Source organism: Aotus nancymaae, unplaced genomic scaffold (assembly GCF_030222135.1).
Source record: "Aotus nancymaae isolate 86718 unplaced genomic scaffold, 86718_ANA_hifiasm-v0.15.2.pri h1tg000012l, whole genome shotgun sequence".
In the NCBI taxonomy this organism is placed as follows: Eukaryota; Metazoa; Chordata; class Mammalia; order Primates; family Aotidae; genus Aotus; species Aotus nancymaae.
Window position 1 is genome coordinate 41687250 of NW_026988423.1, and position 24972 is coordinate 41712221.

The window sequence follows — 24972 nt, forward strand, 5'->3', positions numbered from 1 at the left end:
ACCCAGGGAAAAGCAGAAAAGGTTTCTGCTGGGCCAGGAAGTGGAAGTTGTCAAAGATGCAGGTAGACATTCTTCATTCTGCCAAGAGCTTTTTATCTCCTCCAGCTGTATAGAAACTCAGAATCCTAGAAACCAGGAGACAAATGTTCCATGCCCATGTTTCTTTTTTTCAATTGAGGCATAATTTATATATCATAAAGTACGGGGTGCAGTGGATCACGCCTGTAATCCCAGTACTTTTGGATACCAGGATTGGGGGATTGCTTCAGCCCTGGAGTTTGAGACCAGCCTAGGCAACATATGGAGACCCTTTCTCTACGCCCCCCCACCCCCCAAAAAAAATCAGCTAGGTGTGCTAATGCATGCTTGTAGTACCACCTACTTAGGAGGCTGAGGTGGGAGGATCAGTTGAGCCCAAGAGGCCAAGACTGCAGTGAGCTATGATTGTGTCACTGCACTGCAGCCTAGGCAACAGAGTGACACCCTGTCTCAAATGAATGAATGAATGAATGAATGAATGAATAAAGGAATGAATGAATACATGGGGAGGAGTTCACACTTCTAAAATATGATTTTTAGTGTATTTACAAGCTTGTGAAATCATCACTACCTAATTCCAGAATATTTTCATCACCCCAACTAAGTTTCAGCTCACTGCAACCTCTGTCTCCCAGGTTCAAGCGATCCTCCCACCTCAACTTCCTAAGTATCTGGGATTACAGGCACATGGCATCACACTGGCTATTTTTTGTGTTTTAGTAGAGACGGGGTTTCACCATGTTGGCAGGCTGGTCTTGAACTCCTGGCCTTAAGCAGTTCGCTGCCTTGACCTCAAAAGTGTTAAAATTACAAGCATGAGCCACTGCATCCAGCCAAAAAATTTTTTTTAAGTCTTTGTGGTTTATGCTGAAGCGTCCAACGAACTGGGTTTTTCTGTGAATAAAGGATGTGCCCACTGCCAGGGCTCCTGCTCTTCCAGCATCTGGCCAGCAAATCCACCCCGCCTGGGTATGGCAGCCCCACCAGCCCCTAGTGCCTGCCCCTGGAAGCCAGTCAGTGTACCACTCAGGGTTTGCTGTTTAGATTCTGTTGTGTTTCTTTATTGAACTGAACGCAGTGTACAGCAAACATTTGGTCCTGCAGAGAACATTCTTATCATAAGTTCTTTTATTTAATAATTCTAGCTCTAATAGTTAACAACTGTTAAACAATCTCTTACTAAAGTCTGATACTGCTAATCCTGAGTATGTATCATTTCATCTTCATACCTTTTATGTGAGGTGTAGATACTGTAGTTCACCTTATTTTACAGATGAGGAAGTTGAAGGTCACAGAGCTGTTTGGCTTCATGGTATATTTTTACTATCTTTTAGCACTTGTTTATTCTGCACAGCTCGAGGTGGAGGTGATCGTGTCTGGGAACCTGAATACCAGCCACTAAAGTCAAACTGGTATTTGAATCCCTGTTTAGCCCCAAAGTGCTTCAGCTTGTTAACCGTAACTGTTTCCAGAACATAGGAGTTAGTTCTGCTACCCAAAGTTATACTTTTTCCTTCTCTTACTTATTCTTTGAACCAGAACAGCACAGTACATTTCCATGTTACACAATGTGATGTTAAGATTTTCATCGGTTAGCATAACTTTATGAAACTATTACAATTATGTCATTCTGTAATGATCTATTGCCAAGATATTATTAGTACTGCAGGAAGATTTCATCTGATCTGAACAATCTCTTCTATTATAAATTGGGTTTTTTTTCACATGAGAAGAAAATTGTTTTGTATTTAATCATTGTAATTAATAATGTGACATTTAAAGTGCTAGCGGATGAACTATGATGACTGTGGAGTAGTGTTTGTAATTTGATGAAATGTAGGTCTACATATCATCCGTTAGTGTGTGTGTATATATATGTACACTGTGTACACACAGTATCTATATGAATATGTATATACACACACACTGACATCTTTTTATTAGTGAGGGCAGCATAACAATCCTAAAACTGTTGACTGTCAGAACTAATAATGTGTAGTTGTCCTTTTCCAGTTGACTTCGTGATTGGAAGAAATTGCAAGTTTTCCTGTTTTCTTTCTTTCTTTCTTTTTTGAGACGGAGTCTCACTCTGTCACCCAGGCTGGAGGGCAGTGGCACAGTCTTGGCTCACTGCAACCTGTGCCTCCTAGGTTCAAGTGATTCTCCTGCTTCAGCCTCCCAGGTAGTTGGGATTACAGGCATGCACTACCATGCCCGGCTAATTTTTGTGTTTTTAATAGAGGCAGGGTTTCACCATGTGGGCCAGGCTAGTCTCAAACTCCTGATCTCAGGTGATCCACCCACCTCAGCCTCCCAAAGTGTTGGGATTACAGGCGTGAACCACCATGCCTTTATTTTGCTACAGAATTTTTGGTTGCGAATCAGTTGATTCAAGCAAACTCCTTCCTCCAGCACTCTCTAGAAAGAAAGATGGTAGAACTAAAGTTATTCTAAGCAGGTCCTCGAATTCCCACTTACTTGCAAATCATTCCTTATTTGTTGGTACTCTTTTTATTCTAAGCTTTAAAATCTCTTTCTAAGGACAAGTATAGAAACTTTTAAGCCGGGCACGGTGGCTCACACTTGTAATCCCAACACTTTGGGAGTCCGAGGTGGGAGAAACTATTGAGCCCAGGAGTTTCTGACTAGCTTGGGCAACATGGCAAGATCCCATCTCTCTTTTTTTTTTTTTTTTTTCCCAAGCCAAACTGTATCCAGCTTTATTAAAGATACTTTCCATAAACAATCATGGTATTTCAGGCAGGACATGGGCAGACAATCATTAACAGTATACAACAACTTTCAAACTCCCTTCTTTGATGGACTACCAAAAATCAGAAAGCCACTATAAAACCCAATGAAGTCTTCATCTGATGCTCTGAACAGGGAAAAGTTTAGAGTGAGGGTTGACATTTCACATTTGGCATGTTGTTTAACAACTTTTCACGAGCCGACCCTGACTTTCAGGAAGTGAAATGAAAATGGCAGAATTTATCTGAAGATCCACAATCTAGAAATGGAATCACTGTTCTTTTGACAGGTGCCATCTCAGTGGCATCACTGGCAAGTCCAGATTGCCTGACACACTGGTAACAAATGACTAGGGGTCAGGTCCCAACAGATGTCTGGGCTTAAGGGAGTTAAGTCTATGCTGAAAGACGGAAAGGGAGAAGAGGACATAAAAACGAATTTGTTTTTCCATACCACAAGGCTTTTGTGTGCCAAGGTGGCCATGTGTGTCAAAGTCAGGGAATCCCTCCTCCTGGTAGCCAAGAGGAAGTCTCTCAAAACTAGAAGGGAAAGGCATTTCCCCACATCAATCTAGCTTTGGAGACATTCTATTAGTGACATATGCCCCTTCCCCCAAAACAACAATGAAGTGTTCTGTGTGCTAACAACATAGCTTAAAAAAAAAAAAAAAAGTAAAACAAAATTCTGCATTTTTATAAAACTTGATAAAAAATAGTATTTCAAACTGTACAGTCACCAGAAGTACACAGTTATCAAAAATGCACACACTTCACTTGGCATCTCCAGCACCTTCGGCTTTCTGTGCCTGGTCTGTTTTGGCATCTCCATTTTCTGCAGGGTTATTCCCTTCCTTGCCAGCATCAGCTTTTCCCTTTTTCCCTTTGGGTACCTTCTCTCCCTTCTTTGCAGGGGCCTTTTTAGGCTTGGGCTCTGGCTTTGGAGGAGCAGGTTTAGCAGACAACCTCGCGGATCTTCTCTGTGGTTCGTCCTTCACCTTGGCTTTATCTCCTTTAGCATCCCCTTCAGCCTTTCTCTTGGGCATGGTGGCGACGGCGGCGGGACGTAGGCGCTGGGCGCGGGATGCAGCAGCGCGTGGGCTTTGTTCGGTCCGGGGGTCGTTCTCGCCTCTTCTTCACCAAGATCCCATCTCTTAAACAAAAAAGAAAGAGAGAGAGAAAAAAGGAAAATTTGAAACTGTGCCTTTTAAAAGATTATATTTGATAGCCCTACCTAATAGGAAACAGTTCCATTGGGTGAAATGCTCTTAAACACAGGAGTCAACCTTAGCTGGAGTGGAATGATTCAACACTATGTGGCCAGTTTAAAAAAGGCCTCTCTCTGGGAGATGTGGTTGGGTGACGTGGTCCGCATGGCTAAGCATTACAGCTTTCCTGTGTGGAAAGATTGGTGTGCGTGGAGGTGTGGATTAAGACTTAATTAAAAAACAAAAACAAAAACCTTTGAGGCGGAATCTGTAGGAGGAATCTATGAAGACGCCCTGCATCAGACGTCTCATCCGAGGGGCCTGGCTTTCTCGTCTCTGTGGTGCTTAGGAAGTGTTTCTCTAAGGAGGCATCACAGCCACTGCCAGAAACAGCCTGTCTAGGCACCAGAGTGAGGCCCACACTCTCACACCATGCACCTCCTCCTCTTGATTTCAGGGTACTGAGAAAGACTTTTGGACTAAGAAATATGGGAGGTGGTTGCTGATCTGGACTAGGCTTTGCGCTTTTGTTAAATGCTGAAAATGACTTTCTGAGAATGTGCTGGCCAGGTACCTCCTTGTGTCTAATAGCTTGCTTTGCTGACACTCCGTATTTCCCAGAGAGGAGCAAGGGGTTCCATCCCATATGAAGCCTAGGCAGTGTCCTTGCAAGCAATCTGTATGATGGCAAACAGGGAATGGGGAATATTGAACTGGTAGCCCTCTTGGTTTCTCTGCTTCAAATGTCTATTCTCAAGACCAGAAATTACCTTTTTTTTTTTTTTAAACAACAACAACAAAAAAACTCTATGCAGGAGGAAGGTTCTAAAGAGAGTTTTGTTTTTAAATTTAAGTTTTGTGGGTACATAGTAGGTGTATTTATTTATAAGGTACCTGAGATACTTTGATACAGGCATGTAATATATAATCATTATATCATGGAAAATGTGGTATCTATCCCCTCAAGCATTTATCCTTTGTGTTATAAACAATCCAATTACACTCCTTTAGTCACTTTTAAATGTACAATTAAATTATGTTTGACTATATAGTCAACCTGTTGTGCTGTCAAATACCAGGTCTTATTTATTCTTTCTGTTTTTTGTACCCATTAACCTTCTTCCCCTCACAGAAGGTATCCCACCTACTTCCCCTCAAAACCTCCACAACCCTTCCCAGCTTCTGGTAACCATCCTTCTACTCTCTATCGCCACAAATTCAATTGTTTTGATTTTTTGATCCCACAATTAAGTGAGAACATGCGATGTTTGTCTTTCTGTGCCTGGTTTATATCACTTAGCATAATGACCTCCAGTTCCATCCATGTTGTTACAAATGACAGGACCTCATTCTTTTTTATGGCTGAATAGTACTCCATTGTGGGTAAATACCACATTTTCTTTATCCATTCATCTGCTGTTGGACACTTAGGTTGCTTCCAAATCTTGGCCGATGTGACTAGTGCTGTAATAAACATGGGAGTGTAAATGTCTCTTCCATGTTCAATATATGCCGATCTGAAAAGAATTTTGATACAAATATATGTAACAGATAAACTTCTCTAATGCCTTACTTCAAAACATGTAGTTATTTGTAGATCATTATATTTTATTTTATTTTTTTATTTATTTATTGAGATGGAGTCTCACTCTGTCGTCCAGGCTGGAGTGCAGTGGTGCAATCTCAGCCCACTGCAGCCTCCACCTCCCAGGTTCAAGCAATTCTCCTGCCTCAGCCTCCCAAGTAGCTGGGATTACAGGTGCATACCACGACACCCAGCTAATTTTTTGTAGAGACTGGGTTTCACCATGTTAGCCAGGATGGTCTTGATCTCCTGTTCTCGTGATCCACCCACCTCGACCTCCCAAAGTGCTAGGATTACAGGCATGAGCCACCGCACCCAGACTTATTTTATTTTTTTGAGATGGAGTCTTGCTCTGTCGCCTGCACTGGAGTGCAGTGACCAGTATTGGCTCACTGCAGCCTCTACCTCCTGGATTCAAGCAAATTTCCTGCCTCAGCCCTTGAGTAGCTGGGACTACAGGTACACGCCACCACATCTGGCTAATTTTTGTACTTTTAGTAGAGATGGAGTTTCACTATGTTGGCCAGGCTAGTCTCCAACTCCTGACCTCAAGTGATCCACCCGCCTTGGCTTCTCAAAGTGCTGGGATTATAGGCGTGAGCCACCATGCCTGACCTATTTGTGGATCTTTTTAAATCTTGAGTTTCTAAAATAGAGTAAGTATTTGTAATCCTTGAAACAAAGTGTACACGCATGTGTATGCACAAATATATATGTATGCACACATATGTGTATAAACGCACATATATACTGTTGTCTCTCAGTATCTGCAGGGGATTGCTTCCAGGACCCCTAGATACCAAAATCCATGGTTACTGTCCTGCAGTTCACCCTGCAGAACCCACAGATGTGAAAAGTTGGCCCTCTCTATTTGAGGTTCCCACATCCCTCGAGTACCGCCGTTTATATTTGCAGTTGGTTGAATCTGCAGATGCTGAAGGAACCCAGAAATACAAAAGGCTAACTGCATATTACATACCTGTGTATACAGGGGTGTGTGTGTGTGTGTGTGTGTGTGTGTGTGTGCTCGCCTGCACACATACACTCAAATAAATTCAGGTCCTTAAACTGTATTAAAAAAAAAAGAGGTTTCATTTCCCTCTTAAAATCATCTTCTTTGTGAATCATCATTTTGCTTCATGCTCTTTTCAAGAGGAACAGAATCTCTTGTGAATGAGTCTGTTTTTATGCTGCTAATAAAGACACACTGAGACTCAGCAATTCACAAAACAACGAGGTTTAATTGGACTTACAGTTCCACATGACTGGGGACACCTCACAATCATGGTGGAAGGCAAGGAGGAGCAAGTCATGTCTTACGTGGATGGTGGCAGGCAAGAAATGAGAGAGCTTGTGCAGGGGGATGCCTTTTTTCAAATCATCAGAGCTCATGAAACTCTGATTCAGTATCATGAGGACAGTTTGGGAAATACTTGCCCCCATGATTCATTTACCTCCCACCAGGTCCCTCCCACAACATGTGGGAATTCAAGGTGGGATTTGGGTGGGGACATAGCCAAACCTTATTACCTTGTTCTTTGCCTTTAGACTTTATAAAATATTTTTCCAGCCTCCTATTCTTTCCTTGAATTTTTCTCACTTCCATAATGGTGTGTTTTGAAATTGGAATAGTTCCGAAAAAAAATACTTTTTAAATAAAATTTTTTAAAGTTAATAAAGTGAATAAAGTTGGTAAACTTTTAAAAAAGTTTAAAGTTGGTACTAAAATGTCTTAAACATACTGAAAATACTACTGCCAATCGTTAAATAAAGATGTATAAGCCAACAGAAAATAAGAAAATAAAAAAATAAGGAAAAGAAACAAATCCTTTAATGAAATCCACACAGCCCTTAAATATAAATAAAAATATTAGTGAGAAAGTGAGTAGTCTCATACACCTCTGGTGAGAATATAAATTGCTTCAGCTCATCTTTGACGGTCACTTTTGTGGTACCTGTTAAAAAAAAAATGTGCACTTCGAGCGAACAGTTCGTATCTAGTAATTTACCCTGAGACTACATTCATGTGAAGAAAAATATATACAAGATTATTCATGTGACATTTATAATAGCAGAAGATTGGAAGCAAGCTAAATATCCATCGGTCAGCAGCCAGTTAAATAAGTTAAGATACAACCACACATTGAATTAGTTTTGACCCAAGTGTTTGGGGGTGGAGGGAGACCTTTGGCTGTATTCTTCCTTATACCTTTTCTGAGTATTACTTATTTTTAAAAAGGACACCTGTCAGAAGCCACCCCTAAGAAGATCATTTTTCTAAGAAATAATAACCTAGAAAGCTAGTATTTTCTATTTTGTAGGTTATTTTTCTGGGGAAAAATAGCCTCTAAGTGTTTATCTTTATTCATTTATTTTCTGTCTCTCTCACCAGAGAACAGGGCCCTTAGTTACTGGTCCCCAGAAACTAGAAGAATCTTTACTGGGTATTAAACACTCAATAAGTATTTGTTGAGTGAATCAGTGTAGTTTGTACAGTTTCGTTCTTTTTAACATTTATTTACAGACTAGAATATTAAGCTTTAAGCAAACGTAAGAGGGCATCACAAAAATAAAAATATATCATATATATTTATTTTCCCTAAATATTCTAACCAACACACAGAATAATTTTCCAAGTCTTATACTAGTAATTGCTCAACTTGAATATGTTGTTTGAGCACCGTTTGGTACAGTGGTTACCGAAAGCACTGAGTTTTCCTTTCATGCCCCATTTATTCCCCCACCTTTTGGAAGCTTTCAGACAGAGATTGTTTTTACAGTTAGTGTTTGTCTGGCCAACATATTTCACTAGAACCCCATGGAGGTCTTTCTACTCCTCAGAAAGCGAGCATAGTGCGAGTATTTGACTCCCATGGCACCATACTGTAATAGCTATGCAACCTTGGCCAAGCTACTGAACCTCTGTGAAGTGGGGTTAAGAGTACTTCCTAGTTGGAATTAAATGATAACATATGAGGCCTGGCATGGTGGCTCACACCTGTAATCCTAGCACTTTGGGAGGCCAAGGCAGGTGGATCACTTGAGGTCAGGAGTTTGAGACCAGCCTGACCAACATAGGGAAACCCCCTCTCTACTAAAAATATAAATTAGCTGGGCATGGTGGTGTGCGCCTGTAATCCCAGCTACTTGGGATCCTGAGGCAGGAGAATGGCTTGAACCCAAGAGACAGAGGTTGCAGTGAGCCAAGAATGTGCCACTGCACTCCAGCCTGGGCAACAAGATTGAAACTCTGTCTCAAAAAAAAAAAAAAAAAGAAATAACACATGAAAACTCTGAATACATTGCTTGGCATATGGGCTCAGTAATGGCAGTGATATTATTATTTGGAAACAGGGTTTTATTCTGTCACCCAGGCTGAAATGCAGCAGCACAATCATGGTTTGATGCAGCCTTGAACCCCTGGGCTCCAGTGACCCTCTCAGCTCAGCTGCCTGAGTAGCTGTGACTACAGGCATGTGCCACCATGTGCAGCTAATTTTTTTTTTTTTTTTTAAGAAATGGGATCTCACTGTGTTGCCCAGGCTGGTCTCCAACTCCTGGCCTCAAGCAGTTTTCCCACCTTGGCCTCCCAGAGGACTGGGATTACAGATGTGAGCTACCACATCCAGCCAGTGCTGCTATTATTATGATTTAATTGATTATTATTTTTTTTTAGACAGAGCCTTGCTCTGTCACCCAGACTGCAGTGTAATGGTGTGATATCAGCTCACTGTAGCCTCTGCCTCCCAGGTTCAAGCAATTCTCCTGCCTCAGCCTCCCAAGTAGCTGGAACTACAAGCACAAGTCACCATGCCTGGCTGATTTTTTGTTTGGATTTTTTTTAGAGATAGGGTTTCACTATATTGACCAGGCTAGTCTTGAACTCCTGGCCTCAGTGATCTGCCTGTCTTGGCCTCCCAAAGTGCTGGGATTACAGGCATGAGCCACTGCACCTGGCCAGCCAGTGCTATTATCAATAAAATTAGTTCAGAATTAGGCCAGATGCAGTGGCTCACATCTGTAATCCCAACACTTTGGGAGGCTGAGGTGGGTGGATCACCTGAGGTTAGGAGTTCGAGACCAGCCTGGCCAACATGGTGAAACCCTGTGTCTACTAAAAACGCAAAAAATTCACTGGGCATAGTGGCGGGTGCCTGTAATCGCAGCTACTTGGGAGGCTGAGGCACTAGAATCTCTTGAACCCGGGAGGTAGAAGTTGGAGTGGAGATCTCGTCCTTGTACTCCAGCCTGGGGCAATAAGATCGAAATTCCATCTCAAAAAAAGAAAGAAAGAAAAGAAAAAAATTAGTTCAGAATTAAATAGTGGTTGTTTGCCTCTGAGAATAATTTTTGCATATAAATGACTGTCAATATTTTGGAGGCTTTGTTTATACTGTAGTCACTTCCACCAACTCTTACTTTGAGCCTAGCATATTTTAAGTTCTGTGCTAGGCAGGTGGATGTAATTACAACTAGGATGTGGTCTTTGCCTTAGAGGAGTTGTATGTGTGGGAGTCAAATAGTTTCAGGACTCGGTGACAAGTGCTGGGGTATGTGTATGTACCAGGGCTACAAAGAGCATGAGGAGAGATGGTGACATTAGAAAAGTCGTTCTGCAAGAGGTGATAGCGGAACTGAGACTTAAAATTCAGTGTTATTTAATGCATACGTTATTAATCTGGTATAAACTGAAAATGTCACAGACTGATAGGAGTAAGAAGCAAGCTTCCCCTCCACTCTGACCCCCAGCAGCTCTGTGTTCCTTAGGAGTCACCACTGATTACTAAAGAGCCTTCCCATTTGCAGAAGCAGGCAGAGCTCGGTGATTTGGGCATGCACGTGTGGCTGTTGAAGCAGTTCAGTTCCACTGGAATCCAAGAGCGTAGGGTTGTGTGGGGAGTGGAATGACAGTGGATAAGCTGGGGTGCTGAGAAGGAATTTTCTCAGCTTTCCTGTTAAAAAATAAATCTACACTACTCCAAAAGTGGGAAATGGTCTTAATGATCTAGCCGTCCACGAGCTAATCATGCCCAGCACACCAAGAGAGCTTTCAAAAGGCTGTTGAAATAATTCTGTGATTCCAAAAACATTCAAGTAATCATTTGACAGAAGCTGAGAAAGCATTTTTTGATGTATATACTAATTAGATAATTTTTTGATTTAAAAACGTTTGAACAAAATCATTTATGATAGTTTATAACTGGCCGGGCATGGTGGCTTATGCCTGTAATCCCAGCACTTTGGGAGGCCGAGGCAGACGGATCACGAAGTCAGGAGTTCGAGACCAGCCCTGACCAACATGGTGAAACCCCATCTCTACTAAAAATACAAAAATTAGCCAGGCGTGGTGGCGCGTGCCTGTAGTCCCAGCTACTCAGGAGGCTGAGGCAGGAGAATCACTTGAATCCAGGAGGCAGAGGTTGCGGTGAGCCGAGATCGCACCACTGCACTCCAGCCTGGGCGACAGAGCAAGACTCTGTCTCAAAACAACCTAACAAAAACAAAAATAGTGTATAACTTTTGAGTTATGGATGACATTTTCTCATGTTTTCCGGTTTCCACTAAAAACAAAATCTATGATAACATTACAGAAAACCGATTTGTATTTTATCTTTAAAAATTTGATAAAATTTTATATGTCATTAATGCAGCAGTGGATCATTAATTCAGTAGACATTTGTAGAACTCAGTGGCCTAGATGACCAAACACACATGTAGTGTGTGTCATGGGAGGGTGACTTTCATGACCAAAGCCTTTTCCCATTTGAGAAGATATCTGTTATGTGAAGCTAGCTGTATATTAAGGTCAGCCTTGAGTAGATTATGGCTTGAATAGTAGTGACACACAACTACCTAAAAATAAGAGAAATGGTTTTAAAGATCTGACTAGCCACAAGGGAGTAGAATTTTCTCTACCCTTTGACTTTTGATTCATACATCATCAGGTTGTCTGAAGAGTATAGAAACAGACATCTCTTCCAAATACAGGCATACCCTATGGGTCATCTCTTTGTAGGTTCCTGGTTTTCCAATACAAAATCTCTTTGTTTTTTTTTTTGTTTTTTTGAGGTGGAGTCTTGCTCTGTCACCCAGGCTGAAGTGCAGTGGCATGATCTTAGCTTACTTCAGCCTTCACCTCCCGACTCAAGCAATGATCTTGCCTTAGCCTTCCAAGTAGCTGGGACTACAGGCGTGTGTCACCACGCCTGACTAATTTTTGTGTTTTTTATAGAGACAGAGTTTCGCCATGTTGCCCAGCCTTGTCTCGAACTTCTAAGCTCAAGCAATCCTCCCCCCTCGTCCTTCCAAAGTGCTGAGATCGCAGGCATGCGCCTGGCCTCCTCTTGGTTTTTAATATCTGAACTTCCTACAGCACAGGTCTTTCAATGCAATGTTTTTAATTGATATTTACAAAGGCAACATTTATATTTATTTTCCAAAAAACGAATACAGCATTTTAAACAAAACCATATGCAGGAAAAATCCGGAATGCCAGCTCCAAATACAATCAGTCGATGATGAGAGTCAGATGTGAGTGATTTGAAAGGCCTACTTATTTGCTTCTTGCTGCTGCTGGCACTGAGAGAGGCCACTTTCCCATCCTGAGCAGTTGATGTGAATCTTGTTTTTTTTGTTTTCAGCTGTTAGCAGTATTTTGCAGATTTTACAGACCAGTACAATGGTTGTTATACATACGGGCATTTTACCATTTTAGTTTCATTTTCAAAAACTGGAGATTTTGAATTGATCTGTAACACATTTTAATTTTTCCCAATTAAAAGAATGTGAAGTATACTTCATTTAGCATTTTTATGTATAATGTCAGATTTTAGGAACAGATTGGTGCTCTCAACCAGGAGATGCCTGTGTTACTATTGTTCCATCATTAGATCAGCCAGTGATATGATGGTTCTTTAAATGTATTGGATATATGTTTCCCATGGTCCTTTTTTTCTGAATGCCTTCCTGCTGCCCACTGTATTTCAAATAGCATTTTTCAAATTTATAGCATTTAGTTTATCATTTTTATGTTTTGTTCGTTTGGTTTTTTTTTTGAGACGGTTTTGCTCTGTTGCCCAGGCTGGAACACAGTTGCATAATCACGACTCACTGCAGCCTCCACCTCCTGGGCTTAAGCAGTCCTCCTACTTCAGCCTCCCAAATAGCTGGGCCTACAGTCCTGTGCCACCATGCTCAGCTAGTTTTTAAAATTTATTTTATTTTATTTATTTATTTTTTTAGAGACAGAGTTTCACCACGTTCCCCAAACTGCAAGCAATCTTCCCACCTCGACCTCCCAAAGTGCTGGGATTATAGGCTTGAGCCACTGTGCCCAGCCTTTGTTCTTTTACAATTATTTTTATGGTACTTATTGATACACGTTTAAGTTTGGGGTCCATAGTTATAATCATACTATGTACATAACTTTATCTCCTTTGCAACATAAGTAGTTTCCCATCCTGTGAGAGAATCTTGCTCTATTTCTTCATAATGATAGATTGCCTTCCTCCAACACTTATCCATTTTCCCTTGTGTTTTTATTTTTATGATGCCTTCTTATGTTTGCCTAACATATACTAGATTATAAACAAATGTTAAAAAGATCTGAACTGTCCAAACTGTACTGATTCACTCAACAAATATTTATTGAGTGCTTAATATCTGGTAAAGATTCTTCTAGCTTCTGAGGACAAGCAGATAGGCAGATAAGGCCACTGTTTTCTGACAGGAGAGACAAAATATAAACAAAAATATAACATAGGCTACTGCCACTGAACAGAGTGTAGCAAGACCATCAGAAGTGTAAATAACAAAGCCCAACCACTTAGTAATTCAGAAGAGTTACTTTTAATTTTCAAGTGAAAGGAGATCAAAACTATAATTAGAGATACTTGTAAAATAGTGAAAACAAGAATATTGTATAACAATACTCAGAATTGGACCAAAGGTGAATTGTATCACTTGGGATTCAGATTAGCTGCATATAACAGAGATCCCCAAATAGGGAGTTAATCAAGTTAGGTATATCTTTTCTTGTAATGTCATAGAAGGCTGAACATAGGTGAACCAGAGGCTGATACGGTGGCTTTACATGTCATCAGAGCCTCTGAGTCCTATCTTCTTTGACATTCAACAGATGACTTTCAATCTGCAGTTAACTTCCTGGTTCATAATGGTTGCTAGAGCTCCAGCCATTATGTTGGCGTTCCAGCTTTCATTTTGAGTAGATAGTACAACAATGGGTACGAGAAGGGCACATCTTCTTTCTGTTAAAATGATTTGCATAACTCTTCCATTTACATCTTGTTAGCCAGAAGTAGGTGTCTTAGCCACCGCTTGCTAGAGGGAGACTGGGAAATAGGTTCTTTTAGCAGAGTCGGCCCTCTGTATCCACAGGTATTATCCTTGCAGATTCAACCAACCACACATTGAAAATATTTAGAAAAATATAACAATACAACAATAAAAAAAATACAGTGTAAGGACTACGTAGCATTTACATTGTATTAGCTATTATAAGTAATCTAGAGATTATTCAAAGTACATTGGAGAATGTGCATAGGTAAAATGCAAATATGACATCATTTCATATAAGAAACTGGAGCATCCATGGATTTTGGTGTCCATGTGGGCCCTGGAACCAGTCCCCCACAGATCATATATTGCTGTGGCCAAGTAGCTTAAGTGCACTCTGTTTTTTTTTTTAAGTTCAAAGGTATACGTGCACGTTGTTTACATAGATGAACCTGTGTTGTACACATTATTTCGTCACCCAGGTATTAAGCCTGGTACTCATTCATTTTTTTCCTGCTCCTCTCCCTCCTCCCACTCTCCACTCTCTGATAGGCCCCAGAGTGTGTGTTGTTCCCCTGTGTGTCCATGTATTCTCATCATTTAGCTCCTTCCTGTAAGTGAGAGCACGTGGTAATTGGTTTTCTGTTCCTCTGTTAGTTTGCTGAGGACAGTGGCCTCCAGCTCCATCCATGTCCCTGCAGAGGACTTGAGCTTGTTCTGTTTTATGTCTGCAAGGTACTCTGCTCATGAGGACAAAGAGGAGAATAGGGATTGGGGGGGGCATCTAGTCATCTACTAGTTAGCTCAGTAAGCTAAGCATTGAATCTAAGAAATGGCAAAATAAGCCTATGGAAATTAGGAAGAAGGAAAGAATCAAGATAAAAGAAAAAAATCAGTTAATTTGGAAAAAAAAGAAACCCAAGTATTTGACAAACCGGAGATTATTGAGGCCTGTTACCTAAGTAATCTCAGTGGTTTGGTGGAGATGGACGGCAGACTGTCGTAACGTTTGGCGAGAAAGAGAACAGATATCATCTTGGGATTAAGGAATACAGAGGCTTTGGGGTTTGCCGGGGCGTTGAGGGGAGGGTTATTGGTCTGTTGGTTTGAAAGGGCAAGACTTGAACATGGACATGTAGGTAGAGAAGAAAAATGTAAGAGGTAGTTGATCTTTATATGTCTCAGTAGAGATATGATGTGTTTCTCATTTCTATTATAATGGTTTCAGCAGTTTCTCAGGATTCTTGAGTTATTGTGATACGTGTGTAAATGCTTTGTACTCATTCAACAGAGTGTTGTAAGAAGATTAAAAAAAAAATTAATGTGAGTTTGAGACTCCAAGTTGGAACTAAGGTCGGTTAACAAGGTTTGCTTGAGAGGTAAAGTGACTTTTATGATCATGGATTTTCACCTGGCAGAGAACTGGGGGAAGGGGCACGCCAAGAGCACCCAGGTGGTTTGAACTCACATTTTAAAAAACAACCATTGCTTTCAATTTGTTTTTAAAGATATTTACTTTGAAATTTCAAATAGCATTGAGGGAACGTTTTCATGTTTATCAAAAGTGTTTGGGATTTAAAATGATTGTGCTCACTGCCACAAATAGATAACAAAGAAGTCATTGACCTCCCCCACCCCTTGACTGAGACCAGTGGCATTTTACCCCACTACCAGGAAGATTTCATCCTCCTTAATTTCTTCTAAATGGAATCGTTCACAGCCATTCATCTCATGGCTTATTTAAAATTTTTTAGCCTAGCTATTGCCATTTTGGAGATTAGAGTTGAACCTTTATATGAGAATCACTGTGTTTGATTTATGACAAAAAGCATTTACAGGAAAGGGAAATTAAAAAGAATGATCAGAAGCTAATTTCTTTTGCTCATTGAAACTAGAAAGAAGGAAGCACTTTCTCAAGTTGACATTTGAAAACCTTTATTAGTGCATTTGGGAAATGAAGATAATAGAAACTCTATGGGTTTATTTGATTTATGGCAGTGTGAAGAGGGCTTGCTCTTCTGATGTGAGCCCATAAGAAACTCACATACACATGGCAAAAACTCATTTGCCACCTTCACAGGAATGAAAAAAAAATCATGCCATTAGTTCCTTCATAGTCTGAGATATTGGACTGAAACAAATACCATTTATATTCAGCCATTTGCACCTCCCCTTCATCCAGCCACACTGGGGGAAAATGTGTTTTGCCTGTTGGAAATGTTAACAATCATGTAAATGAAATTTGAGCAGCTCTTGGAGTTTGTTAGCTTCTTCTCTACCAGTTTCAGAATCTTTCTGATGTGATATTTTTCTAGCTTTGTAGCTTGTCAAAAAAGGGAAAAAAAAAAATCTATATTAAAAACCTGAAGGGATAGATCATCATTCATTCCTCCACCTAACGTGTGAACCACATCACAAGACGTGGGCAGACCCCGACCTGGTCCAGTGACTGAAGGAAGACTCCATTTTATTTTTGCTCATCCTTATCTGTTGACTCCATTGACTTTCAAAGCTAACTATTTAAAGATTTATGTCACCATAAAGCACATTTCTCTTCTTTTCTGTTCCTGGCTCATGAAAGCAAATTACCATCTTTCGCCTTTATGTTCTTTGAGAATATCTGGCAGGCCCTGAAAAACACTGGAGAATTCCTGGGTTGCAGGTCCATTTGTGTATTTATAACCCATTTGTCTGCACCATTTCTCCTAGGGTAAAGACAGTGATTCTTTTTGGACTCCTGATTGCCATTTTCTGGGTGTGGTGGGACTGAGGACAGGGATTAGAGGAAAGCTAAAGACTGCTCGGTTTGCTGGAACTTCCTCATAATCTCTGGAAGGGAGATAGGGAAGTAGAAAAGCAGAGTCCACAAACAAACAAACACACACAAACCCACCCTTTGGTATCATTCTTAGCTCCAGAAAACAAAACAAAACACAAAACCAAAAAGCTACCACCTGCCCATCTCTTAGTGGAGGTGCAGTTTGAATACGGTCATTTCATCATCAAACAAAGATTATATCCTACAACACCTGTGTGATAGGGGAAGTCAGGTTTGAATGGAACTCTTTAAAGCAAAATTTAGATCAAAGTTGGGAATTGCGGCAAGTCACTGAAAACCCTTCTAAATATTACCTTCATTAAGGGAAAGGACCAAGGAAATCATGTTAAATAGAGAATTATTAGTAACATTTTATACATGTTTAATTAGGAATGGGTACTATTCAGTGATTTTCTACTATTCTGTTTCTTTCTTGCGACTGAAATTTCAGATTCTGCTACAGTATCCACGAGATAACTGTAAATTTGCTTTGTTCTGTAAGTTTGTTTTGTTCTGTGTTTGTGCATAGTAAATAAAGGCTTTGCCTTTTTTCCCCCGTCTGGCCCATAACTGACTTGTTGACTTTCAGGGTCCACTGGGCTCAAGAAACCCAGAGAATTTTATGCTTAAAAACCTATGGGTAAATTTTATTTAATCCATTTAATGTATCCTATTTCAAACTTACTTTCTAACACATCAGTTACCTATAGTGCACCCATGGTAACCACACCAGACCTCCCCAGAATTTGGCAGAGCTGCTCTAATTCAGCTGATTCTGTCTCCCATTAGGTTCTTCTTTTTCTTCTTCTTCTTTTTTTTTTGAGACAGGGTCTTATTCTGATGCCTAGGCTGGAGTGCAGTGGCATGATCTCAGCTCACTGCAACCTCCGCCTCCCAGGTTCAAGCGATTCTCCTGCCTTAGCCTCCTGAGTAGCTAGGATTATAGGTGTGAGCCACCATACCCGGCTACCTTTTTGTATTTTTAATAGAGATAGGGTTTCATGTTGGCCAGGCTGGTCTCAAACTCCTGACCTCAGGTGATCCACCCGCTTCGGCCTCCCAAAGTGCTGGGATTATAGGCATGAGGCACTGCACCTGGCTCACCCATTAGAACCTAATTCTGAAGTACATTTTTACAGGCTGGGTTTGTTTTATCTTTTGTTACTTGTGACTGTAATCCAGAAACTTCTACTGCTCTACCTTTTATTTTCTAGCCCTTTCTCTCTTACCAATACCTAGGTCTTTCTTTTTCCTATGTCTCTGTTAGGGGTGATTCAGAATTCTTACATATTTTCTTTTTTTTTTTTTTTTTTTGAGACGGAGTTTCGCTCTTGATACCCAGGCTGGAGTGCAATGGCGCGATCTCGGCTCACCGCAACCTCCGCCTCCTGGGTTCAGGCAATTCTCCTGCCTCAGCCTCCTGAGTAGCTGGGATTACAGGCACGTGCCACCGTGCCCAGCTAATTTTTTGTATTAGTAGAGACGGGGTTTCACCATGTTGACCAGGATGGTCTCGATCTCTTGACCTCGTGATCCACCCGCCTCAGCCTCCCAAAGTGCTGGGATTACAGGCTTGAGCCACCGCGCCCGGCACATATTTTCATTTAAATCTTCACAGTTAAGAAAAATACATAGAGGCATATAGCTACAAGCAGTAGCAGGATTTTGCAAACAGGAAACCGGCATTCAAACAAGAATTACTGTGTCTGATGGCAGAATCTGAAAGCAGTCATTTCCCAACAGAAATAGCAGAGACTGGTGAGGGGTTGGGGAACTGCAGCTCAGGGTCCCAAATCTGGTGTGGCCTGTTTTTGTAAATAAAGTTTTATTGGGACACAGCCATGCCTCTCCCCCTTCTCTTTCTCCTGCTCCTCCTTCTCCTTCTCCTCTTTTTCTTTTTTCTTCTTTCTTTTTCTACTTTTTTTTTTTTTTTTGAGACAGGGACTTGCTGTGTTGACCAGGCTCGAATGCAGTGGTCTAATCACAGCAGCCTTGACCTCCTGGGCTCAAGCAATCCTCCCATCTCAGGCTCCTCAGTAGCTGGGACGACAGGCATGCACGGTAACACCTGGCTAATTTTTAAAATTTATTTATAGTAAAGACCAGGTCTTGCTATGTGCCCATACTGGTCTGGAACTCCCAGCTCAAGTGATCTTCCCACCATGGCTTCTTAAAGTGCTGGGATTGCAGGCTTGAGCTGCCACGCCTGGCCACCATGATTCTTGATTACCTATTGTCTGTGGTGCTTTCCTGCTACACTGGCAGAGTTGGGTAGCTGCCACAGAGACCGTTTGGTTCTCCAAGACTAAAATATGTACCATATGGTTCTTTATGGAGAACGTTAGCTGACACCTGGGTTACTCACCATTAGGATGCTCGGAAACTGCTCTGCCAAGACTTTACTCATGAATGGCCACATCTGCAACGCCTTCCTAGTTCATCCTCCTGAATGCAGTCCTGTTTCACGTTGCTCACCGTCAGTTTCCTCTTGAAACTCTCCTTCTTTGTGGTCTTAGAACATTTTGCTCTTATTTTTTTCTTCTTTGCTAGCACCTTCCCCTTCTCTTTTGATACTCTTGCTTGAGCATATCATTCTATCCACCCTCACCCCACTGCCCTGTTTGTGCACCTAAGTTCTGTTTCCATATTTTGAACTCAACTCGCCTCTTACACATACTCACCAGTTTTGTTTTGTTTTTTTTTTCTTCAAGATGGTCTCTCCTTCAGTCACCCAGGCTGGAGTGCAGTGGCACGATCTTGGCTCACTGCAACCTCAGCCTCCTGGATTCAAGCGATTCTCCTGCCTCAGCCTCCTGAGTAGCTGGGATTACAGGTGTGCGCCACCATGCCTGGCTAATTTTTGTATTTTTAGTAGAGACAGGGTTTTACCATGTTGGCCAAGGATGGTCTCAAACTCCTGACCTCCCTTTGGGAGGCCAAGGTAGGCAGATCACTTGAGGTCAGGAGTTCAAGACCGGCCATGGCAAAGCCCCATCTCTACTAAAAATATAAAAATTAGCTGAGTGTTGTGGCACATATCTATAATCCCAGCTACTTGGGAGGCCGAGACAGGAGAATCATTTGAACATGGGAGGTGGAGGTTGCAGTGAGCCAAGATTGTGCCACTGCACTCCAGTCTGGGTGACAAAGCAAGACTCGGTCTCAAAAAACAAAACAATACAAAATAATCTTATGCTTATAGATGTAGTTGTATATTTGTACCTACCTATCCATACTGTTTTAATGTATCATACTATATGTATAATGTAATCTCTTTTTAAAGAAAATAATTACTTTATCAAATTTGCTCTCATAAAACATACAGAAGTATAAAAATGAAAACCACTATGTCTGGGCCCCCATTTCCTTCCTGCTTAAGTTTCACTCCCTAGAAGGAATATCTATTTATAATTTAGAAACTATCTTTATTGACGTGTTTAGCTTATACTAACTATACTTGAATTTTTTAAAGTACAAATTGGATCATGCTTTGCATACTGCCTACAAGTTGCTTTTTTTGTTTGTTTAACAATATAGTTAATGTGTTTTACCTCTTTGTATACAAGCAGTTTTACCTCACAGTTTAATTAGTTGCATTCTGTTCCATGGATATGTCATTCATTTAACGACTTTCTGATGGTTACTTCCATTTGTCTGTGATTATAAACTGCTGAGCATACTTTTATTTTTCAGTAAACTTGCATTTTAGAAGAGTTTTATGATGATAGATATCATTCTTCTACTTCCGATGTAGGACTCCCTTAAATGTTTCTTGTAGGGTTAGTCTAGTGGTGAGGAATTCTCCGTTTTTACTTGTCTGGGAAAGACTTTATTTCTCCTTCATTTCTGAAGGATAGTTTTGCTGGGTGTAGAAGTTTTGATAAGCAGTTTTTTTCTTTTGGTACTTTGATTATATCATCCCATTCTTTCCTGTTTTATAAGGGTTCTGCTAAGAAATTTGCCCTTAGTCTAATGGAGATTCCCTTATATATGACTTGACTCTCTTGCTGTTTTTAGAATTCTCTGTCTTTCACTTTTGACAGCCTGACTATAGTGTGCCTTAGAGAAAACCTTTATGAATTGAATATATGTAGGGATCTTTGAGCCTGCTGTATCTGATTGTCTATCTCTCTCTCTCAAGACATGGAGAAATAAAAAAAAAAAAAAGAAAAAGACTTGAAATTTTCAACTAGTATTTTATTAAATTGGGCAAAGGTTTTTTATGCCTTTGCCCATTTCTTCTCTTTCTGGAACTCCTGAAATTGAAATATATGTTTGCTTTATGCTGTCCTATATGTCACATAGGCTTTCTACATCCTTCTAAATTATCTTTCTTTTTTTAAAATCTGAGTTGTTTCTAAAGACTTGTCTTCAAGTTCAGAAGTTCTTTCTTCTGCTCTAACTAGATTCTTATTGAAGCTCTTGATTTTATTTTTTATTTCATTCACTGAATTGTTTTGTTCCAAGATTTCTGATTTGGTTCTATTTTAGGATATCTGTTTCTTTGTATTGCTTATCTGTGTTATATTTCAGTAAGTTTCTCACTGAGATCATTATTTTGAATTATTTTCAGACATTTCATAAATTTCCCTTTCTTTTAAGATCTTTCACTGGAGAATTTTGATTTTCTTTTGGAGGAGATATAGTTTAGATGTTTGTACTCTCCAAATCTCATGTTGAAATGTAATCCCCAATTGTGGAGGTAGGGCCTCGTGGAAGGTGTTTAGGTCATGCAGATACTCCGATGAATGGGTTGGTGCTGTCCTTATAATAGTGAGTTCTTGCAAGATCTGGTTGTGTAAAACTGTGTGGCACCTTTCTCCTCCTTTGCTCTTGCTCCCATTCTCACCATGTGATGCACCTGTTCCCCCTTCACTTTCTACCATGAGTGTATGCTTCCCGAGGCCTCACCAGAAGCAGATGGCAGTACCATGCTTCCTGTACACCCTGCAGAACTGTGAGCTAACTAAATCTCTTTTCTTTATAAATTACCCAGCTTTAGGGATTCTTTTTTTTTTTTTTTTTTTTTTTTGAGACAGAGTTGCTCTGTCACCCAGGCTGGAGTGCAGTGGTACAATGTCAATCTTGGCTCACTGCAACCTCCACCTCTCAGGTTCAAGCAATTCTTGTGTCTCAGCCTCCCGAGTAGCTGGAATTACAGGTGTGCGCCACCACACTTGGCTAATTTTTGTATGTTTAATAGAGATAGGGTTTCACCATGTTGGCCAGCCTGGCCTCAAACTCCTGACCTGAAGTGATCCTCCTGCCTCAGCCTCCCAAAATGCTAGGATTACAGACCTGAGCCACTGTGCCTGGCTAAGTATTCTTTTATAGTAGTGCAAATGGACTAACACAAGAGGAGTCATGCTTTCTTGCTTTTTCATGTTTCTTATGTCCTTATCATTCATACCTTGCATCTGGTTTAATGGTCACTTCTTCCAATTTTATAGATTAGCTTTCATAGGGAAAGACTTTTTCCCATAGGTATATATATATATATTTTTTTTTTGAGACAGAGTTTCGCTCTTGTTACCCAGGCTGGAGTACAATGGCGCGATCTCGGCTCACTGCAACCTCCTCCTCCTGGATTCAGGCAATTCTCCTGCCTTAGCCTCCTGAGTAGCTGGGATTACAGGCACGCACCACCATGCCCAGCCAATTTTTTGTATTTTTAGTAGAGATGGGGTTTCACCATGTTGACCAGGATGGTCTCGATCTCTTGACCTCATGATCCACCCACCTTGGCCTCCCAAAGTGCTGGGATTACAGCCGTGAGCCACCGCGCCCGGCCCCCCATAGGTAAATTTATAGTGTTGGTTGTGTAGTGGTTCTGGATGGGCGCAGCAGTGGAGTCTCTTTATGACTTTTTTGACTGTAATCAATGTGAGTGGTGTCTGAGAGTTTCTCTCAGTGGTTTAGGCTGCAGGTGTTAGTGGAGACTGTGGTAAGGTATGGCTGGGAAGGGGATATCAGCTCAATCAGTTGTAAGGTACCAGTCATTGGTGGTTGGCAGCATGCCCCTGGGTGGCAGACACAGATACCAGTGGTGGCCGTGGGGTCCTGCTCAGGCCAGTCTTTGGGCCTCCAGGTGGCATGCACATGCAGTGGTACTGGTAGGTATGGGCTGGGCGTGTGGGTTCTTAGGCCCCTAGGCAGTGTTCATGGCAGTGGACCAATCCTCAGGCCCCTGGGAGGCACGCAGGTGGTAACAGTGGATGGTGACAGGTGGAGCAGGCTGATCCCCAGGCTCCTAGTCAGCGTATGCAGATGGGCAGACACGTCTTGATGCGCGGAGAAGCCGTGCTTTCAAGGCATCTGAAGGTAGGTGTGCAGGTATGTTGGCAGCCCTGCCACTGGCAGGGAGGGGTTGCTACTGCTGGCTGTGGCCCTAGGCACGTAGCTCCCAGGCTTTGGGGAGCACATGTTTCAGTTCTTTTTCTCCTAGGAGTAGTCATTCTGGTGTACCGTCTGTTTCCCAAGGCGTAGGACACGGGGTGGATCAGAGTGCTAGGGACATGGCCATGCCACTGGATCCGGCTGGTGTTGTGCTGCTGCAGCCTTCTGGGAGAACATGGGGGATTTCGCAGGGCTCCAGGGATGTGGAGGTGCAGGTGCTGTTGGGCCCAGGGCAGGATGCAGTCTGGTGGGGGTTGAGCTCAATACGGTGCTGTGATGTGGTTGCTTGGGGCTTCTGGTGTGAGTGGGACCCAGTGTGAATTCTCTCTCTGGAGCAGTTAGTCATGTGGATTCTAGGAAGCCTCCTATACCAGGCTCAGGAAGGCTGAGGGCTCTTCTGGGAGTAGGGTTGCAGGTGTCAGTGGTGTGGATGTGGGCCACTGGGGACCTCTCACTCACCTTTCCCCTCTCCTTCTGTGCCTCAGACATTCCCGGTCACTTCCCTGCCAAAAATCCCATATTGTCTCTTAGATGCTCTTTTCGAGGTGTGGTTCTCGACATGCTATTCTGGTCCTTTGTGGAGGAGGTGAGTACCAAGCGCCTCTAGTGAACCATCCTGGTGACATCTCCTACAACAGTTTTAGATTTACAGAAAAATTACAAAGATAGTACAGAATTCCTATGCACACCCCCTTTCCCAGCATACACCGCTTCTGTTATTATTAACATGTTACACTACTATGGTATATTTGTTACAATTTATGAACCAGTATTTTTGTTGTTTATTTTTTGAGACAGAGTCTTACTCTGTTGCCCATGCTGGAGTGCAATGGTACGATCTTGGCTCACTGCAACCTCTGCCTTCTGGGTTCAAGTGTTCTCCTGCCTCAGCCTCCTGAGTAGCTGGGATTACAGGTGCCAGCCACCATGCCTGACTAAAGTTTGTATTCTTAGTAGAGATGGGGTTCCACCGTATTGGCCAGGCTCATCTCGAACTCCTGACCTTAGGCGATCTGCCCGCCTTGACCTCCTCAACCTGTAATTGGGATTACAGGTGTGAGTCACTGCACCTGGCCTATGACCAATATTAATACATAAAATTCATATTTTTATTTAGATTTCTTTAGGTTTTGCCGAAGGGATGCCCCTTTTCTATTCCAGGATCCCATTCAGGATAGCACGTTACACTTAATGGACTTACTCCCCCAGGCTTCTCTCGGCTGGACAGTTTCTCAGACTTCCCTCGTCTTTGATACGTTGACAGTTTTGAGCAGGACTGGTCAGGTATTTTGTAGAATATCCCTTGATTAGGATTTGTCTGATGTTTTTCTTATGATTAAATTGTGCTTATGTGTTTTGGGGAGGAAGACTAGAGAGCTCTAACAAAATTTGTATATATTAGGACTCATTCCTTGTGCTATAAAGTTCTGTGATTTTGATTAGTCAGGAGTGTTACATTTTAGTGGGAAAGTATACAGTGTCCCACTATTAAGTTTGCTATTAGCTATAGGTTCTCTACAGATATTCTTTATTATGTTGGAGGAGTTCCTCTTAATTCCTTATTTGCCGAGGATTTTTTTTTTTTTTTTTTTTGAGAGGGAGTCTTGCTCTGTCACCCAGGCTGGAGTGCAGTGGCATGATCTCGGCTCACTGCAGCCTCCACCTCCCGGGTTCAAGCTATTCTTCTGCCTCAGCCTCCAGTAGCTGGGATTACAGCCACTTACCACCATGCCTGGCTAATTTTTGTAATTTTAGTAGAGACAGGGTTTCACTCTGTTGGCCAGGCTGGTCTCAAACTCCTGACCTCATAATCCGCTGACCTCGGCCTCCCAAAGTGCTGGGATTACAGGCGTGAGCTGCCACACCTAGCCTGCTGAGGATTTT

The 24972-nt window shown here is 41.7% G+C and overlaps 2 protein-coding genes across 4 annotated transcripts in view; one reads left to right on the forward strand and one right to left on the reverse strand.

The window, feature by feature from the left end:
* LOC105714933 (S-adenosyl-L-methionine-dependent tRNA 4-demethylwyosine synthase TYW1) overlaps positions 1-24972 on the forward strand; it is a 257762-nt gene that overhangs the window by 147965 nt on the left and 84825 nt on the right. The gene's annotated exons all lie outside the window — the stretch shown is intronic.
* Positions 2742-3926, reverse strand: LOC135274586 (non-histone chromosomal protein HMG-17). The gene has a single exon (XM_064375328.1). The coding sequence runs from the start codon at positions 3830-3832 to the stop codon at positions 3560-3562; it is 273 nt and encodes a 90-aa protein (XP_064231398.1). The 5' UTR covers positions 3833-3926; the 3' UTR covers positions 2742-3559.